This window comes from Setaria viridis, chromosome 3 (genome assembly GCF_005286985.2).
Source record: "Setaria viridis chromosome 3, Setaria_viridis_v4.0, whole genome shotgun sequence".
In the NCBI taxonomy this organism is placed as follows: Eukaryota; Viridiplantae; Streptophyta; class Magnoliopsida; order Poales; family Poaceae; genus Setaria; species Setaria viridis.
Genome location: NC_048265.2, coordinates 1,865,601 through 1,889,089, shown reverse-complemented (window position 1 = coordinate 1,889,089; position 23,489 = coordinate 1,865,601). Strand labels below are relative to the sequence as shown.

General features: G+C 50.6%; 3 protein-coding genes and 1 pseudogene across 3 annotated transcripts; 2 read left to right on the top strand and 2 right to left on the bottom strand.

The window, feature by feature from the left end:
- Positions 1 to 94: 94 nt before the first annotated feature.
- Positions 95 to 2,952, top strand: LOC117849759 (beta-fructofuranosidase, insoluble isoenzyme 7). The gene is made up of 6 exons (XM_034731426.2): positions 95 to 529; positions 662 to 670; positions 803 to 1,671; positions 1,759 to 2,159; positions 2,281 to 2,374; positions 2,518 to 2,952. Exons 1-6 carry the CDS (start codon positions 448 to 450, stop codon positions 2,764 to 2,766), a joined length of 1,704 nt encoding a protein of 567 aa, XP_034587317.1. The 5' UTR covers positions 95 to 447; the 3' UTR covers positions 2,767 to 2,952.
- A 5,481-nt stretch (positions 2,953 to 8,433) lies between these two features.
- LOC117848073 (beta-fructofuranosidase, insoluble isoenzyme 6-like) lies at positions 8,434 to 10,407 on the top strand (annotated as a pseudogene).
- LOC117847639 (beta-fructofuranosidase, insoluble isoenzyme 7) lies at positions 10,385 to 13,256 on the bottom strand. The gene is made up of 6 exons (XM_034728880.2): positions 12,972 to 13,256; positions 12,827 to 12,835; positions 11,624 to 12,492; positions 11,152 to 11,537; positions 10,959 to 11,052; positions 10,385 to 10,878 (listed from the first exon to the last, which is right to left on the bottom strand). The coding sequence occupies exons 1-6, from the start codon at positions 13,048 to 13,050 to the stop codon at positions 10,645 to 10,647; spliced, it is 1,671 nt and encodes a 556-aa protein (XP_034584771.1). The 5' UTR covers positions 13,051 to 13,256; the 3' UTR covers positions 10,385 to 10,644.
- Positions 13,257 to 16,299: 3,043 nt separating this feature from the next.
- LOC117847640 (agmatine coumaroyltransferase-2) lies at positions 16,300 to 17,879 on the bottom strand. The gene has a single exon (XM_034728881.2). It carries the CDS (start codon positions 17,765 to 17,767, stop codon positions 16,451 to 16,453), a length of 1,317 nt encoding a protein of 438 aa, XP_034584772.1. The 5' UTR covers positions 17,768 to 17,879; the 3' UTR covers positions 16,300 to 16,450.
- Between the last annotated feature and the right edge of the window lie 5,610 nt (positions 17,880 to 23,489).

Below are 23,489 nucleotides of genomic sequence, written 5' to 3'. Positions count from 1 at the left end.
GACAGGGCTATCGGGCCATAATTTCGAGGACATGTTGGGCGACACGGATTTGGGGATTTCTGGCCCTGCGAAGATGCGATGAGCTTTCTGAAGATGACGTTTCATCCGTATGGAAAAGAAAAGAAAGATAGCGCGTTCCACCAAAGTAAACAATTGCTGAATTACTCAGCACCTCATCCGCTTAGCAGTTAGCACCACTTTATTGGTGCTCAGGCACGAATCAAGAGATCGACACACTGTCCGCACGCAGTCAAGTCAAAAACAAATGTTAAACTTGGAGACCTGGTGGGCTATAGCGGCTGAAGTCTTCTGCAATCGCTAGCAATCCACAGTTTTTAGTAGTATAAAACACCCTCGTCCGGCCATGGCAATTGGCAACGGCGTGCACTTCCACTTTCACCTTCTGACCTTCTGTTCTCCATTTCCTCGACCTCCCCGACTAACGCCATGAACGGCAAGCAGCACCTGCACCAAGGCCGCCATGGCAGAACTGCCTACCACTTCCAGCCTGCCAAGAACTGGATGAACGGTACGCACGCCCTGCGCTTGATCATATCAAAGTAACATAGTTCAGGAGAAGGAAACAAACTGACTTTTCCGTTTTCATCTGCATCTGTATCTCTCCATTTTGATGGAACACGTGTGGGATGAAATTGAACAGATCCAAACGGTACGCATTCCTTTTCAAGTTCTCTGCCAACAGTTTCACCTGTTCTTCGTTTCTCTGCTTGATATCTTTGGTGAAAATCAGTCTCATCTCAAACATCGTCCAATTTAAAATTCTACTCCCGTTCTGTGGCAGGGCCTTTTTACCACAACGGCATGTACCACTTCTTCTACCAGTACAACCCGCACGGCCCGACATTTGGCACCGGCAAGCTCTCCTGGGGCCACTCCGTCTCCGGCGACCTCGTGAACTGGGCCTTCCTCGGCACCGCGCTGGACCCCACGTCGCCGTTCGACGCCAAGGGCTGCTGGTCGGGGTCGGCCACGACGATGCCCGACGGCCGCCTAGCCATCCTCTACACCGGACTCGACGCCGACGACGTGCAGGTGCAGAACGTGGCCTTCGCCAAGAACCCGTCGGATCTGCTCCTCCGGGAGTGGGACAAGCCCAGCTTCAACCCGATCGTCCCCCAGCCCGCGGACATCACGCGCAACAACTTCCGCGACCCCACCACGGCGTGGCTCGGCCGCGACGGCCTCTGGAGGTTCGCCGTCGCCGCCGAGGTCGCCGGCGTGGGCTCCACCGTGATCTACCGCAGCGCCGACTTCATTACCTGGGAGCGGAACGCCGCGCCGCTGCACGCCGCGCCGGGCGTCCCCTGCTGGGAGTGCCCCGACTTCTTCCCCGTGGTGGAGCACGGCACGGAGGGGCTCGACACGTCGGCGAACGGCCCCGGGGTGAGGCACGTGCTCAAGCTCAGCAAGGCCGCCAACGAGGACTACTACGTGGTCGGGTGGTACAACGACGGCGCCGACACGTTCTCGCCGGTGGAGGAGGGCGAGCGGGGTGGCGACGTCCGGAACTGGCGCCGGATCGACCACGGGCACCTGTTCGGGGCCAAGTCCTTCTTCGACGCGCGCAAGAACCGGCGCGTGCTCTGGGCGTGGGTCGACGAGACGGACGGAAGCTCCTACGACGGCGCCAAGGGATGGACTGGAATTCAGGTGATCACCGGAGTCATGGCATGCCTCGAAACAATCTGACAGATAAAATTTTGGCTTTGCTGATTGGGTTGGCCGCTTGGGCTGCAGTCGTTTCCGAGAGCCCTGTGGCTGGACACCGACGGGAAGCAACTGGTGCAGTGGCCGGTGGAAGAGATCGAGACGCTGCGGAGGAAACGAGTGGCTTTGTTGGGCAAGGAGGTAGGCTCCGGCGAGCTGCACGAGATCGCCGGCATCGAGACCCTGCAGGCGGACGTGCAGGTGGTGTTCGAGATCCCGAACCTGGAGGACGCCGAGCAGCTCGACCCCAAGTGGCTGCAACACCCCCAGAAATTGTGCGCGGAGAAGGGCGCCACCGTGGAGGGCGGCGTCGGGCCGTTCGGGCTGATCGTGATGGCGTCGGGCGACATGCAGGAGCAGACCACCGTCTTCTTCAGGGTGTTCAAGCACGATGACGCGTACAAGGTTCTCATGTGCACCGACCTGACAAGGTAACTCCAACTCTGTTTCGACCAAGAGATAACTGAATGCCCCTGGATAGCAAATTGGTATTCAAAATGAGCATAACGAATTATCGTTGGTCATTGTCTCGCAAACATGAAACGTGTATAGGTCATCGACCAAAGAAGGGGTGCAGAAACCGGTTTACGCAGGATTTGTCGACGTGGACGTGGAGAAGGACAAGTGCATATCGCTGAGAACACTGGTGAGTGAGACCTCTGTCCCATACTGCTTCAGTGCTACACTTTTCAGTGGCAGTAGAAAACGTCTCTTGAAATTTAGTTGAAACTTTAGTGATACTCTTGAGGATTAACAGAGCTAATACAATTATTACTTGACGAAATCCAGATTGATCACTCTGTCATTGAGAGCTTCGGAGGTGGGGGCCGGACTTGCATCACTGCTCGAGTGTACCCTGAACACGTCGCAACAGGCAGCAGTCACCTGTACGTCTTCAACAACGGATTGCACGCGGTGAAGGTGCCCAAGCTCGAGGCTTGGGAGCTTGCCACGGCAAGCGTCAATGTTGAAGATGACGGCCTGAATGCATTGCTGCCGCCACTGGTTGTTCCAATCCTATCGGATGACGCTGAATAGGCGCAATCATCGTCACAAGGAGTGAAGCATGATTTCAAATAAAGCCCTAGTTCGTTCCAATATGGTTGTGCTGCAGATGGATTGTCCTTGGTTATTACGAGGTCTGGAGTCTGAAAGGTGTAACTTGGGTTAAGTATATTGTCTAGAGTTATCATACTCAAATGGAAATATTTGTTGCCAGCTGTACGTCTTTTTCTAGTGGGCGCTCCAAAAATTGGTAATAGTGTGTCTTTCAAAGTAGGGCTGATTTTGAATTACTCCCTCTCCACAGCAATATAGCTACCTTTAAATTTGTTCTAAGTTAAACTATCTTAGGTTTAATCAAGTTCACATTCACCTCGCTTCTATTCTTTGACCGATAAAAAAGTCAGGAGTTTACTACACAAGGCAGGGTTGGAGGTTTCAAGGATCTAAGGATGTTCCTGACTTTAGGGAGGCTCGGTTGGCATGGAAGCAAGAGGCGAGGTGCAGGCTTCCAGCCAATGGTGGACTCAACGGGCTAGCAGGGGGCTCATGCCCCCTACCCTACTTTCTTGTTTTTTTTTTTAATTTGAATTTTCATTCCATTAACCGGAACCAGAGGCCAAATCGTTGGCTATCAAGTCCAGTATACAACTTGGACTACTGTCAGCTATCTGATGAGCACCCAGGATAGTTTTTTTGACCAAACAGCAGGTAGTTCATGTGCTACTTTATTACAACTTCTAGACACGTAGAGTCTCCCTTGAGCACCTCCTGCAACTTTAAGGCTATGAAAGAGAGTTGGAGATTGAATATGACCAATATATGTAATTTTCGGCCGTAGGTTTTTTTTTTTGAATGGCCAAACTCCTATTTTTTTGCCCAGTGTGTTACCACAATTTTGGGTAGTAATTGGCTCATGGGTCGGCTAAAACTACTCATCGGACAGCTAGTCGGCAACCAACAACTTGATGGACTGGTTCTATGGACTGGCAGGTAGCTCAACTACGGTAAAAAAGGCTACATTCTCTTGACAGTTTGGTGACTTGAACCATTTGGAGAGAACGAAATGCTCGCATCTTCAGTAATAAGATTAAGTCGATGGACAAGGTCATTGACACGATGAAGGCAAGGCTTTGGAGTGTGGCGAGTGCAAAACATCTCGCCACCTTGTCAATCCATCTAGTGAGTAATTAGCCCTTTTATTTTACCTATAAAAGTTGGGAGCCCTTCGATGCTCCACACGGTTATATAGTTTGTTCTAAGTATAAAATGCTTTCTTCTCATTGAATGTGGTTACGGTGTTGTCGTGATGGTCTCGCTATAGGGACGCAAGAGGGAAGATACTCCTCTCCTCTACAGTAACTGCAGAGGGGCTCCGGTAGCTGGCAGGTGTGCCTCTTGGCCATCAGGGCCACCTGCCAAGCACACAACTTTAGGAACCGATTCCCTCAGGAGCATGGCGGTTATGATAGTATGAGACTGTGTAAATGGGAGAATTGTGAGATGGTCGATAGAGCTGAACAAAAGTATTGGATCACAATGACAGCAATTCGGATCCTTGCCATGCACTCCAACAAAAAGTCGACCGGCATTTGTTAAAATTTGTTTCAAAAATGGCACCATTAGTTTTTTTTTTTTAAACCGAGCAGGAGCACTGCTAAAAGAAAGGTGGGAGTGGGTTCCTTCCAAGAAATTACACTAAGCGTCCGACTAGATCTGACCTGATATGTGGGACTAATTGGCCATTAGTGTTTAATAAAACATAGCGCACATGGTTGCTGGTCAAAAACTAAACTAAACCATAGGATTCTAGGCGGGCTGTCCATTTCAAGTGTTCTTAAAATTGTCAAGTAGTAGCGGGTGTGGGACCAGCTGGTCACTAGAAGCCTCAGTAGCACCAGCCTCAGTAGGAGGTCCCACGTTTAATCCCCTTCGGAAGCGGATTTTAGGAGGATTTAGCTTGCGCGTAGGTGTGTGGGTGTGGTGTTGAGTGTGTGGGGGATGTGTGTCTATATGTAATTTTAGATACTACAACTTTTACTCTTATAAGTGAGGCTAAAAAAATATCATTTTGCTTCGATGGTTCATCAGTCGCATTCGTCAGTGCTGATGGCAGCATTTCCCTTACCGTAACCGGCGTCGCGGTGATCTTTAGCCTTCTTCTCCCCTCTTCCTCGTCATCTTCCTCTTCTCTACCCATCTGTGTCGCCAGGACGCAGGACCATGTCAAAACGGCGTACCACTTCCAGCGGGCCAAGAACTGGCATAACGATATGATTGAAATTCCTCGATGTGAATCAGAGCAGAACGGCTATGAATTTTACTGAACTATATATCTCTTAGGGCTAATTTGGTAGCCCACTTCCCCGCGGGGTTCCGACCTTTTCCCCGCGGAGGAAGCCCACGTGGAAACCTTCCACGCGTGATCTTTCCAACCCATTTGGAAGCCTGCTGCGGGGAGTTCTCCGGCCTGAGCAAGCCCAACTATCCACGCAGAAACGCACCCGACCTACCAAGTGATAGAGCTGGAGTGCCCGATCTTTCGGTGAGAGGGATAACTTCGATTTGTGGAGGAGGTGACTCTCGCGATCCGACTACGAACGAACAGGTCGTGGCACCTTAGCAATCGCTGAACCAACTCCAAATGGTAATTGACCTTGCTGGTGGCAAGATCAACCTGAACATGAGGTTCTATTCCTGCAAGCAATCGAAGAACAAGTAAGAACAGGATGAAGGCAAAACTAAATATCAATCGCTCACGAATTGGGGTTCACAATGGCTGTCCACAGGTGGCCGCTGAGCACAACTGCAGCACAGGACGTTTGCACAATAGCTAAACTTATCAAAGAAAACCCCAGCAAAAGAGGGGGCGTAGCCCCTGGCTAAATAGGGAGAGGAGGCGTGAGGAAGGTAGGCGCCCAGCCTGCCCACAAGGCAGGGAATAGGCGCCCATACAGCCACACGCCATCTCCTTGATTCCCTTTCCTGATTTAGGTGGTGCAACACCTTCCTGGTTATTTCTTGACAAAACTAAAAACACATAGGTGGCGCAACACCTAGTCATTATTCTGGGCAGGTTCATCATGAGCATAGATGGCGCATGCACTTAGGAAACTTCTGGTCCTTCATTCTTCAAAATCATCACGAATTTTAATTCACGTGCATGAGCTCGAGTGAGTAGTCCTGGTGGCGCCTGTGCTGGTTCAGTTGGAGTAGCCATTCCCGTGTTGGGGTTGATGTCCTCATCATCGAGGTCTGGCATTTTCCCCATCACGCCCCCGACTGGACTCCCCCGTCACTCGATAGATCACCGCCGCCGCAGTCGCCGCACGTGGTCGTGCTTCTCTCTCCTCCACCATCGCGCGCCCCTTTCTGCAGTCTTCTCCACTGCCTCCGCATTAGGTAAGTCCTCCTCCACTAGCCTCTCCCTGCCAGTCCCCCTACCTGCTACGCATTCAATCCGCGTCCAATTCCTCCCAAGCTCCTCTCCTCTCCCTTTTCGAGTCTCTGTCGAATTTTTAGCCTCGCTTCGGTTTCTTGTTCTTTGGGGGTAGGATAGTAGTTTCCGTGTAGTTTCATTGTCCCTGTTGGTTTCTGATAGGAGCTTGGCTTGAATTTTTGTCTGCGTCAATTGTCGTACATACATCTATGGGTCTACCAGAAGGTTTGGACAGACCAACATACAGGGCTGTACACCGAGATGTGTCAGACATGGGGACTACGGTGCAGGATGGCGTAGTCTACATGGAGGACAGGAACTAGTCGAGAACTCAGAGACTACTCGTAGCAGTTAGAGTAGGACTATCTAGTCGAATCCGACTAATATTCTTGTAAAATAACCGACCAGTAACCCTGCTCCTCCAATATATAAGGATGGGTGGGGACCCGCTCCAAACAAGTTCAATTGAATACAAAAGAACAACACACAGGACGTAGAGTATTACGCGATCTAGCAGCCTGAACCTGTCTAAATTGCATGCCTACGTACACCATCGAGTTCCTTATTTCGGCGACACCCACCAACCAAAACTCTACCTTGGGTACTCCCCTTGGTAGGTTGTCGGGTTTAAACACCGATAGCTGGTGCGCCAGGTAGGGGAAGTAGCCAAAAATCCCCTTGCGAGTTCGATGGCCCAAGTCATCATCAAGCCTGTAGTCTCGTTTGAAGCATGCGCGACGTTCGTTTTCGGCTCCTGGGTCTGCATCGCAGATGGCGCTGGAGGTTTCCACCGCCACATCGCGGAGGCCCCGGAGAAGAAGCTCTACGGCATCAACCTTCATCGCCAACCTTTGGAGGATTTCGTCGAGAGATTCAGAGATTCAACGAATTTTTCGATCTAACAAGAAGCAAGTCCAAGTACAACTCAGGCTCTACATCTACTCAAATTGGTTCCCATGAGCCAGCATTCCAGCCATCATGCAAATCAAGTCAAATTCCAAGCTGATTCCCGTTCGGACTCCGTAACGTGGCTTCCATCTATCAAGTAGTCTTGTCCGGATTGCAATCCAACTCGGGTGCGATTGAGGGTCACGACTACGATCACTACTCGGACTCCAACGAGGAGACACCATTAACAGGTCCGCAGCAAGGCTTGGTGATCACTTCGACCCCTCAGGGTGGATTTATCTACTAGCCTGGCATGAGGCCACCTGCTCTCGCCTAGGATAGCGATTCATGCTTGATCGCCCACCTCGACGTTCTCCCGTACCAGGAGGGAGCACCCTTGTCTCCTATCCGTGAAGGCGACGGCTCTACAGAAGTCATCACCTCAAGTTCTGGAAGTCACTCTCCAGACAGATAACTCTTGTCCGTGTTGGTAGTAGTAGATCCTTTCTACTAGCTGCGGCGTGCTCTGTTTTCCTGTTCTTGCCGTTGAGTACAAATTGTCAATATGAGTTGATGCAATTTTCTGCATTGTTTTTTTTCTTAACAGGATCTGCCAAGTGCCACCACCAGATCAACAAGCCATGATCGAAGTCATAATGGTTATCTATGAGGTCCTTTGTTCTTGTTTCATCTTTCATGGCTTGTCACTATTCCATGAACTTGATCTAATAGCAGACTTCAAGGATCACACATGTTGAAAGGATTAGGAAACCATGCTTGTGAACAATAGTTAAAGTCATAGCATGTTCTAGTTCAGTTGCACTCATTTCCCACTTTATTTTTTATTATCTATATCTGAATGTGTGGATGGAGATGACCAGACCATATGAATGCCATAGATTAGCTTTGTTTTATAAGATGGTAGTTGAATATAACTTCTGCACGAGTTGGACTCTCAGGCTGTTTTTTCCGATTAAAATTCTTGTGAGTGTATGAATTTGAGGGCTATATTTGGAATATTGGTGCAGATTTTATAGCCTTTAATCTCATATTGTTGATGCAAATCATGCAATGATTTCCCGTGCAAATCATGCAATGATTTGTCTTATCTTTCCTACGTCACTTTCATTTTTGTTATTCTTTTGATTTCCGTCCTGTTTTTTTTTAATTTTTTTACTCCCAAAGCCTTCTGTTCGTTATTTTATCAATTTGCACATGCCTTTCCTTCCATGATATTCTGCCTTTCAAACAGAGGGGAAATTACCTCATACGGGAATATCTCCACTGAGGAGGAGGAGGATTCGATTGTCCAGGAAAATGCCTATAGAGGATTTTGCCCCCAGATTTAATACGCCTATGCTGCCAAATTAGCCCTTATGGTTGTGAAACCTCTCGTCTGGATGGAAATTCATGGGCACGACGGGAGCTTGCAGATCCAAATGCTGCGTGAGCTTGTTTTGGTACTCTGTTTTTGGTTCTGCTTCCTTGATCCTCGATTGATTAGGCGTCGTTGACCAACAGGGCCCGTGTACTACAACGGCGTGTATCAACTGTTCTACCAGTACAACCCACACGGCGCGCTCTGGGACGTCGGCAACCTCTCCTGGGGCCACTCCGTCTCCGGCGATCTCGTTAACTGGGCCGACCTCGGCAATGCGCTCGACCCGACGGCGCCCTTCGACGCCAACAGCTGCGCGTCAGGGTCTGTCACCATCCTCCCCGATGGCAACCCCGTGATCCTCTACTCCGGCATCGACGCCGACCGCCGGCATGTCCAGAACATCGCGTTCCCCAAGAACCCGCTCGACCCGCTCCTCCGCGAGTGGGTCAAGCCCAGCTACAACCCCGTCGTCCCGCTCCCCGCCGACGTCTCGCCGGACAACTTCCTCCACCGCGTGGCTCGGACGCGACGGCCTGTGGCGGTTCGCCATCTCCGCCGTGGCCGGCGGCGCCGGCACCACGCTCGTGTACCGCAGCGCCGACTTCATCCGCTGGGAGCGCGGCGCCGCGTCGCGGGACGCTGATGGCCGAGTGACCGGACCTGTTCCCCGTCGTGCCGCGCGGCGCGGCGGAAGGGCTCGACACGTCGGCGCGCGGCCCCGGCGTGAGGCACGTCCTCAAGGTGAGCATGCCGGACAAGCTCCAGGACTACTACGCCGTCGGGCGGTACGACGACGAGACGGACACGTTCACCCCGGACGAGGAGAACGCGCGCGGCGGCGGCGGCGACTACCGGAGGTGGCGGAGGATCGACCACGGGCACCTGTACGCGTCCATGACGTTCTTCGACGCGCGCAGGAACCGGCGGGTGCTGTGGGCGTGGGTGAACGAGTCCGACAGCGAGGCCGACGACGTCGCCAGGGGGTGGTCCGGCCTCCAGTCCTTCCCGCGGGCGCTGTGGCTGGACGCCGGCGGGAGGCAGCTGGTGCAGTGGCCCGTCGAGGAGATCGAGACGCTGCGGAGGAGGCGCGCGGACCTGGTGGACGCGGAGGTGGAGGCCGGCGGGCTGCGGGAGATCGGCGACGTCGAGAGCTCTCAGGCGGACGTGGACGTCGTGTTCGAGGTCCCGAGCCTCGAGCGGGCCGAGGGCCTCGACCCCAGCCGGCTGCTGGACGCCGACGCGCTGTGCGGGGAGAAGGGCGCCTCCGTGCGAGGCGGGGTCGGGCCGTTCGGGCTGCTGGTGATGGCGTCCGGCGACGACCTGCGGGAGCACACCGCCGTGTTCTTCAGGGTGTTCAGGATCCTCCACGAGTACACCGTCCTCGTGTGCACGGACCTCACCAGGTATGGAAACGATGTTCTCGGCCAGGCCATCGTTTGCCATGGCCGAGAGTTAAAAACCGAGCCGGAACATGACATGACGACCATCTGTGAACTGAACTTCCAAATTTGAATGCGTGCAGGTCCTCCACGATGGCAGGGGTGTACAAACCAATGCATGGAGGATTCGTGAACGTGGACATAGAGAAAGACGAGCATATCGGTAAGAACATTGGTGAGCTGACACTACATGGCATGCTTCTTAGAATCTGCAAGTCCTATACCTTGCACGCTTGGCACTGAGCCACTGACAGTGTATCTTCTCGTGCTGCACACACGCACAGATCGACCACTCGATCGTTGAGAGCTTCGGAGGTGGAGGGCGGACGTGCATGACGGCCAGAGTGTACCCCGAGCACGTCGCAACAGGCAGCAGCCACCTGTACGTATTCAACAACGGATCGGATGCGGTGAAGGTGCCCAAGCTCGAGGCCTGGGAGCTTGCCACTGCAAGCGTCAATGTCGTAGCAGCTGAAGACGACGACGGCTTGGTTGCATCCGGTAAAATGTGCAAAAACGTGGCGTATTAGCATGATGTTTACTTTGGTTATTACATTCCCAAATGCTAAGAAACTAGACAGGTCTTATGCTAAGAAACAACCTACAACCCTACAATTACCTGAACAAAATATCACACGCTGTAAAAAAGTTTTATTATTCAAAACATAAAGCACCAAATGAGCCCCCAATCTGCAGCACGCAGAAGCAATGGAACCACAACTTCTAACATGCTCCACTCAACGTGATGGTTGCGCTTGCGCTTGCTGCTATTCGGAGACATTCGAAAGAATAGGAACAGCCAATGGAAGACTGACATCTTCAAGATTGACGGACGCTGTCCCAAGCTCCCAGGCCTCGAGCTTGGACACCTTCACTGAGCCAGATCCGTTGTTGAACAGGTACAGGTGGCTGCTGCCTGTTGCGGCGTGCTCTGGGTACACTCGAGCCGTGATGCACGTCCGGCCCCCACCTCCAAAACTCTCAATGACAGAGTGATCGATCTGATTTGAGTTTGTCAACGCCAGAGTTAGTTCTGATTCTCACCACTGAAAGCTGTATGTAAACGAGACAAAGAACTCACCAGTGTCCTTAGAGATAAGCTCCTGTCTTTCTCCACGTTCACGTCGACAAATCCTGCATGAACTGGCTTGTACACCCCTTCTTTTGTAGATGACCTGTACATGTTTTGTGTTTGCGACAAATGCACACATGTTAATGCGAATTGCGAACAGAGTTGCAGTAGATGTCTGTTCATGGCAACATTGTTACAGTACCTTGTCAGATCCATGCACATGAGGACCTTGTACATGTCATCGTGCTTGAACACCCTGAAGAAGATGGCAGTCTGCTCCTGCAAGTCGCCGGACGCCATGGCGATCAGCCCGAACGGCCCGACGCCGCCGCTCTCTGAGCACAACTTACCGGGATCCTGCAGCCACTTGGGATCAAACTTCTCGGCCGCCTCCAGTTTCGGGATCTCGAAGATCACCTCCACGTCCGCTTGCTGGGTCTCAATGCCGGCGATCTCATGGAGCCCGCCCGAGCCCACCTCCGCGCCCAGCAGAGCGACTCGTCTCCTCCGCAGCGTTTCGATCTCTTCCACCGGCCACTGCACCAGCTGCTTCCCGTCGGTGTCCAGCCAGAGGGCTCTCGGGAACGCCTGCACATCATATATACTAGCCAATCAGTGAAGAAGATTTCGATTGCCAGATTGTTCAGTTCTCAGGGGTTGTTTTCTGTAGTGACCTGAATTCCGGCCCAGCCCTTGGCGACGTCGTCGGAGTGTCCGTCCGTCTCGTCGACCCACGCCCAAAGCACGCGCCGTTTCTTGCTCGCGTCGAAGAAGGACTTGGCGCCGAACAGGTGCCCGTGGTCGATCCGGCGCCACTTCCTCACGTCGCTACCGCGCTCCCCCTCCGCCGGCACGAACGTGTCCGCCGCGTCGTCGTACCACCCGACCATGTAGTAGTCCTCGTCGGCCATGTTGCTCAGCTTGAGCACGTGCCTCACCCCGGCGACGTTCGCCGCCGACGTGTCGAGCCCCTCCGTGCCGCGCTCCGCCACCGGGAAAAAGTCGGCGCACTCGAGCGCCGGGACGTCCGGAGAGGCGTGCAGCGGCGTGGCGTTCCGCTCCCAGCGAAGGAAATCCGCGCTGCGGTAGACGAGCGTGGAGCCGACGCCGGCGACCTCGGCGGCGACGCTGAACCTCCACAGCCCGTCGCCGCCGAGCCACGCCGTGGAGGGATCGCGGAAGTTGTTGCCCGTCACGTCCGCGGGCTGCGGGATCACCGGGTTGCAGCTGGGCTTGTGCCACTCGCGGAGGAGCGGGTCCGTGGGGTCCTTGGGGAACGCCACGTTCTGCACTTGGACCGTGTCGGTGTCGCGCCCGGTGTAGAGGATGACCGGACGGCCGTCGGGGAGGACGGTCGCTGAGCCCGACCAGCAGCCGTCGGCGTCGAAGGGCGACGTCGGCTCGAGCGCGGCGCCGAGGAAGGCCCAGTTTACGAGGTCGCCGGAGACGGAGTGGCCCCAGGAGAGCTTGCCGGTGCCAAACGTCGGGCCGTGCGGGTTGTACTGGTAGAAGAAATGGTATATGCCGTTGTGGTAGAAAGGCCCTGCCAGAGAACCAGGAATGGCTGCCATCCTCAGTATGGATTATAAGATGAACTCTAAAAATGTATTCCCTGCGTTCTAAATTGTAAATCGTTTTGGGTTTTCTAGATTCATAGATGTTACTATATACTTAGATATATACTATATCTTAGATACGTAGCAAAATCTTCTATGAATAAAAATACCAAAATAACCTACATTTTTAAACGTGTTGCTCAAGTTAGACAAAAATGTCGAGGCGCGTCGAATGGCTTTGCAGAATCTCGAGATTGAAGAACAGGTAAAGTTACTGACAGAGTGACAGAGAGTTGAGAGCGCAGAAAAGAAAAAACGTACCATTTGGATCTGTTCGGTCGCATCCGTACGTGCGTTCAAATCGAAAATAGATGCAGAAACGCCATCGAAAAACAAACAAAGGCAAAAAAAAAAAAAGGTTAGTTTTCCCTCATTTGCGGCTGGAGCAAGAGCAGAGCGCGCATACCGTTCATCCAGTTCTTGGCAGGCTGGAAGTGGTAGGCAGTTCTGCCATGGTCATGGCGGGAGGCCTGCTTGCCGTTCATGGCCTGAACCGCGGAGGACGAAGCTACTACGGAGGAGAAGACAAGGCAAGGGGGATCCACGCCAATACCGTGGCAAATGGCGACGTTTTAGCCAAGACTATGATTCGTCTGCAAATAAGTGGCAGGAGACTTCTGCCGCAGTAGCCAACCACGCCAAGTCACCAAGTCTCTCCAAGTTTAACACTTGTCTCAGACTTGACCAGGTGTGGGCACTGGACAATGTGTGCCGTCCGGTCTCTTGATTCGTGCCTAAGCATGCTTATCCACTAATAATCTAGTGCTAAGAGGATAAGCAGATTAGCAATCGAGGAGTTGTTTACTGGTGGGACGCGCTAATCTTCTCCGTCAGGTTACTGTCAGAAACCTCCTCGCATTTTCATCGGTAAGAGGATGATCTTTTCTATTTTCTATGCCTGGACACGCAAATCAGGTCGGCTGAAAACGGATATTGGGCCGGGTTGGTCATTTTGGGCCGATCCGAAGTCAATTCGATGTAAAAACCAATGAAGCTCATTTTTACTGCCGTTACGCATAGCGGACGACACAACAGTGACCTGCTTGCGCTAAATTTTAGCCCTTTCAGGCTTTTTCGGCCTGCTGGTACAGAACTGTTTAATGATTTGTTCTAAATATTTAATTATTTATTCATTTTGTGGATTATATTGTTCGGGAATCATGGACTTACCTGTTCTTTACGGTCAGTTTTAATGCTTGTCCTATACAATCAATTATTTGTTCTTCACGGTATATTATTATACTATTTATCGTGTTTAGTTATTTTTTTCATGGAAAACAACCATTTGTTATTCAAATACTACCTCCGTTTTAAATTGTAGGTCGTTTTGACTTTTCTAGATTTATAGATATTATTATACATCTAGACATACGCTGTATCATTGCATAGCAAAAACTATGCACCTAGAAAAGCCAAAATGATTCACAATTTGGAACGGAAGTAGTATATTTTTAAAAATATCATCCATACATAGTTAGGTGGAGTTTTCTTTCGAAAATTTTATCATAAAAGTATAATGGAGCAATCAAAATTATCTTTTCATACTCAATTTAAGATTTATAACTTTATTTAGGTATGGATCTGAATAGGTATGAGGTGATATCGGTGTTTTTTGTCCTTTTCTTGTTTGCGTCTGTTTCTTCAGCGACAACCACACCCTATACCATAGCACATACGGATCATTGGCGCATATCGATAATATAATACACACATATCGAGATGTACGTATACGTACGTATGAGCGCGACCTGTAGACAATAAGTAGACCTAGCTTATTTCCGCATCTATTTGACGTGCAATCGTGATTGATCACATGGTAGGATATACAGGTAGAAGCCAATGCTGCACATACAATAAGGGTTGGCGGTGTTCTTCTCCACCAGGATATAGCTCTTCAAGAACGAATTCTTGACGATCCAATAGTTCCTCCCGTGATGTAGCCGTCAAACACACCATGAATGCAAAACAGTCGTAATAGAGTTGTATGAGCTTGTGAAAAAATTATAATATAAAGGAGTCTGCTAGGTTGTCATACGACTAAAAGAAAAGAAAACAAGTATAAAAGAAAGGCCTTCGTAAGAAGAAGGAAAAGGCAGAAAATATGTTAACCAGATAAGAGAAATACATAACGGAAAGGAAAAAAGAATGAAAGAAAACACGGGGAAGGGAATGAAACAAATAACGTACGGAAAAAAGGGAAAAAAACATAGAAGAAAAAGAAAGCGGAGGCACCTCTCCCTCCAGGTGCCAGCTCGCAACAGAAAAAAAATAAAATAGCAAGAAGCGCATAGCTAATTTGGACTGAAAATAAAAAAGACTGAGTTGGGCTAAATCACCAGCCCACGCATGCAGCGTCTTCACATGACGGTGTGTTTTTTTTCGCGTACGCGATGTATAGCCGCCCGCGCGTCAACATCCCCGGCCCGCTTGGTGATGAGCATCCCCGCTCCGTCCAGAGTCCTGACCATGAACTCCTCGTTTGTCGGTGGTGAGGTCTGACCATGAACTCCGGGTTGGTTGCCTCGATGAGCTCCACGTTCGCGCGGTACACCTCGAAGCGGCGCACCTTCTCGTCGGCGATCGGGTACACGAGCGGCCGTGCTGCACGGTGCTCGCTGCCCACGAAGAAGTGAGAATGCAGCAGCATATACCGTCAAAAGGAGAGCAATGGAGGAGGGGGAGGGAGGAGGAGGAGGAAGCCATGGTAGCTGCTCTGCTTGCCGCTGATGCTGCATGGTGTGGTTGTTTGGATGAGTTTAATGTACTGCTCCGCGGCAGGGAGAGCAGATCACGATGCAGCGCGATGCTAGTGCTGATCAGCTGGGATCTATGTTTGGGCCATGTTTAGTTCACTTCAAAATCCTAACTTTGGTACTATGAAAAAGAAGATTCCCCATCATATCAAACTTGCGGTACATGCATGAATGTAGACGAAATCAAAAACTAATTGCACAGTTTTGTTGTACTTTACGAGACGAATCTTTTGAGCCTATTTAGTCAATATTTGGATAATAATTCACAAATACAAACGAAACACTACAGTATTGCTACAGTAATTTTAGCATCCCAAAGTTGGGCGCCTTTGTGGATGTCGCTTTGGGGCCGCGTTTATGTGAAGTACAAGTGCGGATCGTTTTTTTCCAGACAACGTGACTGAGCAAGTTTGGCGACCGACCCCGCATTTCAGACAGTTGCCCAGCAGCCCAGAATGGAAAAGGGTCATCACTACGACGGTCTCTGGTCGATGGAGCATGGACATTTAAAAAAAAACTAGAATAAAATAACTGGTATAAGGTGGTCAGACATATAATATGACTGGGAATTTTACTGAGATTTGAGTGGGAACTCAGCCTCCCGATCCTCACTCATCAAAATTCTATCCAGTTCTCCAGAGTAGGGTCAGGCGGTCAGCACGGTTATTGCTCCAAGTGGATGTGCCCCCATTTAGCACAAAGACCCTTAGCTCTTAAACGTTGATGATCGGATTAGACGTATCAGTAAATCTGTTTCCAGTAAAGTTTTTATTTTTTCCCAACTACTAAATCTTAAAATCTCCCTCAATTAACATAGGGACCTTTCTAGTACACGGATTCGACCGCGTGTTCCATGAGCTCCTTGTAGTAAGTACATGGAAACTGACGCGCGATTACCAATTAAGGAAGGGATTGTAGGGTTCCGTTCGTTTGAGTAACCGCTGGAGCATTGAGAAATCTGATGAATCGAGCAACAACAGGTTATCGAAGCTTCGTTTATTTAAGGAAGTCTCTGCCAAATTATACAACTTCGACAATTCGTCCCATCATCAGAGAAAAAAGAAATCAGCATTGGCAATTGAACGAACGAACCAATACGACAAACAGCAACGGCGAGCTAGTGCCGTGGCGCCTAGTCCATGGCGTAGCAGCAGTTCTTGAACGTGTCCATGTCGCGGCTGAAGAGCGGGACGTAGGCGTCGAGGCTGCCGTCGCCGACGAAGGACGGCAGCAGGATGAGCAGGCCCTCCACAGGGAGGTAGCTGGGCATGAAGAAGAAGGGCCGGCCGCCGCCGAAGTCGAGGTCGTAGAACGGGATCCGCAGCCAGCTGTCGACCTCGATGTTGGGGCTGAGCACCATCTCGTCGGCGTCGGCCGCCGCCACGAGCCGCTCCTTCTCCACCGCCCCGGAGCTGGCGAAGTCGATGAACGACTTGAAGTAGGCGTCGTTGATCCGCGCCACCTCCCGGTTGATGAGGCCCACCGCGTGCTGCAGGGGCCGCGCCACCAGCTCGCCGGCCGTGGCGGTTGGCCGCGCCCACAGCACCACGTTGCCGGTGTAGCCGTCGGGCACCTGCGGGTTCATCCGCGCCCGCCCGTCCACGGCGATGCACACGCTGGTGCTCTGGCCCTCCTCCAAGCCCCGCGCCGTCGTCATGCACCGCCACAGGTGCGCCACCACGCACTGCAGCGTGCTGTACGGCCGCGGCAGGCCCGCCGACGCCTGGGCCTTGAGCTTGGAGATGAACTCCCGGCTGAAGTGCACCTTGTGGATCACCACCTCCTCCTCGTCGTCCTCGTCGCCGGCGTGGATCTTCTCATCGACGTGCTTCTCGTAGGGCTTGAACTCGACGCCTCGGTGCTGGAACTCCACCAGCGGCGGGTCGCGGGGCCTGAAGAAGGACTCGCGGTCGTGCACTGGGACCGGGTCGAGGGCGGCGCCGCGGGTGGCCTGGCTCCACGCGAGAAAAAAGTTGTTTGTGCCGCGGCCGTCGGCGACGATGTGCTGCGTGGTGAAGCCGACGACGAGTGACCCGCACGCGAAGCGCGTGACCTGGATGAGCATGAGCTCCGTGGCGCCTTCGCCGCTCGGGTGCAGGCTGAGCACCTCGGGCGTGGGCTTGAGCGGCATGACGCTGTCGAGCGTCACGTCCGCCGTCGCCTCCACGAACCGCGCGCCGGCGTCGTTGAGGAGGATGGCGCGGTTGCCCTCGGCGTCCACGCCCAGCCGCCCCGCCCACTCGCGGTACTCGACAAGCACCCGGGCTAGCCCGTCCTCGAGCGCGGCGTTGGCCGGGGCCGGCGGACGGAACGCGTAGATGACGGAGATGTAGGTGTCGAAGTTGGCCTTGTCCAGCACCGTCAGCGGCACGGCGCGCTCGCCGGCCGGAGCGACGCCGCCGGGGTACGCCGGCTTGACGGCCTTGGACGAGTGCACGGTGATCTTCATCTCGAGATCTCCTGCGTACGTTAATCGCTTACTCTACTACTGCCAAGTGTCGGACAGTCAGGCAGGCGTAGAGAGAATCAGAGAAGAGAACCGAGGTGGAGCGGCGCGGCGAATGGAGTAGCACCCAATGCCAGAATATATAGGAGGACGCAGTTGCAGGAGAGTGAGGAGGAGGGTAGGTGGCGAGACTCGATCAGCATTTTTTTAATTTTTTTATATGGGAACATGATGAGCAATTAAACGGTCACGGTCAGAACGACGGCTACTTGGTTGGGAGCGCACGCCGCATACGAGGAAGTCGGCCGCCATGTAATATTCAACGCAGGAAGAAGAAAGTTGGTGTGGGAAGCGAAAAGAAAAAAACAAAAGAAAGAAAGAAAAAACGGGGCGCCACAATTCAGATTTCGATGGATAAAGGCACCAGTTATTCAGCTCAGGACAAGCACCAGTTTCTGAGTTTCTATCTTCGCTACATGTCGGCGGTCTTAGGGCAAGTATATTGCTACACGACAGCGGTCTTATAGGTCGTCTCATACAGTGCCACGTATGATTTTTGATGATGTGGAGGAGAGAGAGCGAGGAGAGAGAAAGAGGTCGTTGCTTCGCGAAACAACCACCTCATGAGCTAAATTGTAGGACTACGAGACAACTTAACAACCATTGTACGAGTTATTGTTGCCATGCAACTTATAATATTTTATTTTTCTTATGCACAAATTAAGGAATTATATACCACTACCAGACAATTTATAGGACAACCCATTGTACAGATTGCTTGTTAAATCGTCTCAAGATTACGTGTCAATGCATGAGACCACCTATTAGACGACACCAATGTACTTGCCCTTATAGGTTGTCTTATGCAGTGCCACGTAAGATTTTTGATGATGTGGAGGAGAGAGAGCGAGGAGAGAGAAAAAGATCGTTATTTCGCGAAACAACCGTCTCATAAGCTAAATTGTAGGACTATGAGACAACTCAACAACCATTGTATGAGTTATTGTTGCCATGCAACTCATAATATTTCCTTTTTCATATGCACAAATTAAGGAATTATATAGCTCTACCAGATAACTTATAAGACAACTATTGTATGGGTTTCCTGTTGAGTCGTCTCAAGATTACGTGGCAATGCATTAGACCGGCTATTAGGGCACGTACATTGGTGTTGTCTATAGGCGGTCTTATGCATTGGCACGTAATCATGAGACGAGTTAACAAACAACTTGTACAATAAGTTATCATTTTAAGTTGTCTCATAGTAATTCTATTCTCTTAATTTTTGCATAGAAAAAAAAGGAAATAGTATGAGTTGCGTGCAACTACAACTCGTACAATGGTAGAGTAGTCGTCTCGCAGTCCTAAAAATCTAGCCTATGAGACGGTTGTTTCGCGAAATAACGACCTTTCTCTCTCTCGATCGGCACTGATGAAGCATTTTGCTTTAATTTCAGTGAAACGGGGAAGAAGTGATCATTGCCCAAGCGAAATTGGAAGGGGATTGCGACGAGGAAAACGGACTGAGATTGACGTGTACTCAACGAGACGTCGAGGCAGTTGTAGTTAGTTACCGCGCAGTCCCGATCGACGAGGGAGCGGGTGGCGCATGGTGTCACTGCCAGGTCCTGGGCACATGCGTTTCGACGAAACTCAGTAGAGCTAGCTCGGACTCGGAGCTCGGCCAGTCCACACCAACCAAACGGTTCTGTGATCGGTCAAACTAATCGCAGCGTGGTTTATTTATTTGCCTTTGCTTTCTCGTATGATTCTCGTGCTAGTCAATTGCAGTGGCCGGACTAGCTAAATTAAATGTCCGTTCAAAATGCACGAGTGTTTCATACTTTTCAACGGAATCCATTAGGCCCCGTTTGGATCATTGGAATTGAATTCCATCCTAATAATCATAATTTAGACACAAATTAATTAAGCTAATATAATTGTATGTGGAATATAGTTGTATATTATAGTTGGTGATATGGGAGAGATACTTGTATGCTGCACTTCTACTATAGAGAAGCGAGTCTAAGAGCGTGCTATAAGAATTGAATTCCATTCTAATAACCATAATCTATAGAATCAATTTCCATCTCCCACCCCATGAATTTAAGATAGGCTTATATCTAAACTTTGGAAAGTTGTGGAATGCCACATTCCAACATAAATTAGCCTACTTCATTAAATAGATTCCAATTCCTTGGACCCAAACGGGGCCTTATAGTATTTCTCAAACTCAAGCAGCCTCTTTTTTCTCTCAGGGGAACTCAAGCAGCCTCCAATACTGCAGGAGAGCGACGCCCACTTTTTGAATATCAGTTATCATCTTCCACCAGGTCCATCTATCTGGACTTCACGTACACAACCACGTACATCATCATCTACACATAAAGTGGGGCCAGTAGATCTGCTAGCACTCCTTTTCATCAACGTGCGCTAAACGTTTTATTTGATCGAGCCCCTTACTTCCTTTCCCATTGGTCCAGCTCCAATAACTTGGCTTGACTGTGTGTTATGTGGAATATATGGTCCGCCCACTCTGATCGTAGATGAAAGTAGTTTTAGAAAGTTTTAGATTTATTCTAAGTTAATCTTGTTTCGATTTGACCATGATTATATCATGAAAAGTCTCTACGTAGTATTTGTCGATGTTTAGACCCGGTAACCTACCGAGGGGGGTGCTCGAGGTAGTGTTTAGTGCGTGGGGCTCGTCGAGATCAGGAACTTGAAGATGAACTCGAACACACGATTTAGACAGGCTCGGACCGCTAGATTGCATAATACCATACGTCCTGTGAGTTGGTTGTATTGTATTGGATTGAACTTGTCTTGGAGGGGGTTCCTGCCTCGCCTTATATTGCCGAGGGCAGAGTTGTACTCGTGGGAGAAGTCGAATTGTACTCGGACTCGTCCCTTGAGCCTCAGAAGAGGTCAAAAATTTCGTTGAATTTTTCAACGAAATCCTCCATAGCTTGGCGATGAAGGTTGATGCCGTACTGCTTCTCCTCCGGGGTCAGCGCGATGTAGCGGTGAAAGTTTTCAGCACTGTCTGCGATGCAAACCCAGGAGCCGAAGATGAACGTCGCGCCCACTTCGAACGCGACGGTAGGCTTGATGATGACTTGAGCCAACGAGTTCGCTAGTGGATCTTTAGCAAGTTCCCCTAATTGGCATTTAGTGCTAATATCCTCCATTCGATTGTACTGATGCACTATCAATTTGTTACAAAGATGTATGATAGTGAAGGACTAGAGAATCAAGAGCAGGGAAAGGATAGCAAGTTACCAGGTACTTCTGGACCCATAGAAGCCAGCTGTCGGTGTTTAGACCCGGCAACCTACTGAGGGGTACTTGAGGTAGTGTTTTATGCGTGGGGCTCGCCGAGACCAGGAACTCGATGGTGAACTCGAACACATGATATAGACAGGTTCGGACTGCTTATGTCGCGTACTACCAAATGTCCTGTATATTGGTTGTGTTGTATTGATTGAAGTCGTTTGGAGAGGGTCCCTGCCTCGCCTTATACTGCCGGGGGCAGGGTTACAGGCCGGTTGTTTACAAGAATACTAGTCGGATTCGACTAGTGAGTCCTACTCTAATTGCTACGAGTAGTTTCCTAATCCTCGACTAGTTCTTGTCCTACATATAGACCACGCCGTCATGCACCGTAGTCTCCATATCTGATACGTCTCGGTGTACAACCCTGTATCTAGGACTGTACAAATCTTCTGGTGGGCCCATAGATGTAGGTACGATAAGCTCCCGAGTACTTTTGTAGGCGTCTTCGACTAGTTTTTGGTGCTCTTCGAGTACTCCATCGGGTTAAGTCTTCAAATATACTTGAGTACTGCCATGCGGCTAAAATGTGCTCAAGCCTTATTTAGCTTGGTATTGAATCTTCAGTCTTGAATTTTATATGGAAGTGTGACGAAAGTTGCACTCCATATGAAGTAGCCCCCGCGCCTTAGGTTGAATCGAAGGATCAGGCTGAGGGTCAATCTGCAATTTTAAATCTCTTTTTCCTTAAAACCCAAATAAAAAACTTTTTAGCCAATGGGCATATGGCACACAGCCCCCGAGCCGTTACACGACTAATTTGGGTATAAAGGTCAACCATTGGTCAACGTGACCGTTCGCCAATAATAACCTTATCTCTTTCCGCAAAAAATAGAAACCGTCATCCATGAACGAAATCTTCGGGTGTTTAAAAATGGAATATTCCCATTAATCTCACCACAGTTTTAACTATGCTGCAGCTATAAATAACGGCGGAAATCATCCCTTCCATTTCACCCGAACCATCTGCACTTTTATCTTCCATACTGTAGCCCTAGCGCCGCCGTTTCTCGATCCTCGAGCTCGAGCGCTGCCATCCCCCACCACTTAGCCCCCGAGCGCATGCGCAAGAAGACCCTCATGGAAGCACGAATGGGGAAGAACCCAACGCCCAGCAAGGCGGTGGAGAGCAAGAAAAGGAAGGCAGAGAGGAAGAAGGAATTCCAGCTGCCGGCGCCCAAGTATGGCAAGACTTACCAGACGGCCCCACCATTGCCGCGTGCGCTTGGAAGAAATCCGTGCTGAAGGAGGTGGATATCAAGGTACTGGTGGCAGCCAATCTTCTACAAAGCTAAGATGTCATCAACTGGAGGGCTGCCTACAGCAACCCTTGGCCAATGGAGAACTATACTCACGAAACGGTAATCTTCACCCACTTCGTTGAACGTGGATTGGCATTATCGGCTTCAGATTTTTTCCGCGAGCTTTTGGAGTACTACAAGTTGGAATTGGTTCACCTTAACCTCAGCTACATTCTACACACTGCAATTTTTGTTCTCTTTGTGAAGCCTTCCTCGGAATCCAGCCGCACTTTCAGCTGTTCCGGAAGATCTTTAAAGTCAAGCCCCAGCCCAAGATGGAACATACCGAAGTAGTCGGGGGAGCTGGGATTCAAATGAGGGAGAAAGCCAAGGGCTTATATTTGAATTACGAGTTAATTGACTCCCATTCTAGTTGGAAGGAGAGGTGGTGCTATATAGGCAACCACGTGCCCAGACTTCCCAAGGTGATAGGCCACCGCCCTATCTGGAATAACAGGTGGTTGGATGAGCCTACTCATGGAGATAACTTGCAGCTACCCGACCTCTTGGAGAAGATTTCCATACTCAAGCAGCAAGAGCTGATAGGAGTAGGAGTGGCTTTTAGTTTCACGAAGAGGTGTACCCAACCCCTACAATTGCAGTGCACTTGGGGGTACGACTACTCCGGCCTCAACGATCCATCCCAGATGTCATCAGAAGACTTGTCCATGGATGATGTCATGGCGCGATTGAGGTGCTTGTTCAAACATGCGAGTGAGATCCCAACAATTGTGCGGGAGTACTGAGCCGCCAATCCGCCAAGTAGTGTAAGTACTCATGGTTGCAGCCCCCGAGTACTAATATTTAGTAATTGTTGGTGTCCTGACTTGTCTTCTTATGCAGGAAGTTGTTCACTTGTTATGCTCCATTCCTCCTCCCGGATCAAGTGGTTCTGACGCCGCCCCGCTCGTACACACAACTGCCAGTGTGCAGGGGGTAGTCGAGGAAGAGGAGTCGGAAGGATTCTCGTCCTTCAGCAACTCTGACTTAGAGGCTACTGAAGATTTTGTGATCAAGGCTCGACCATCAGACAAGGTGGGGTTTTCCTCCGGGTCATCCAAGCCTGCGGCTGAGGGTGACCAGGACAAGAT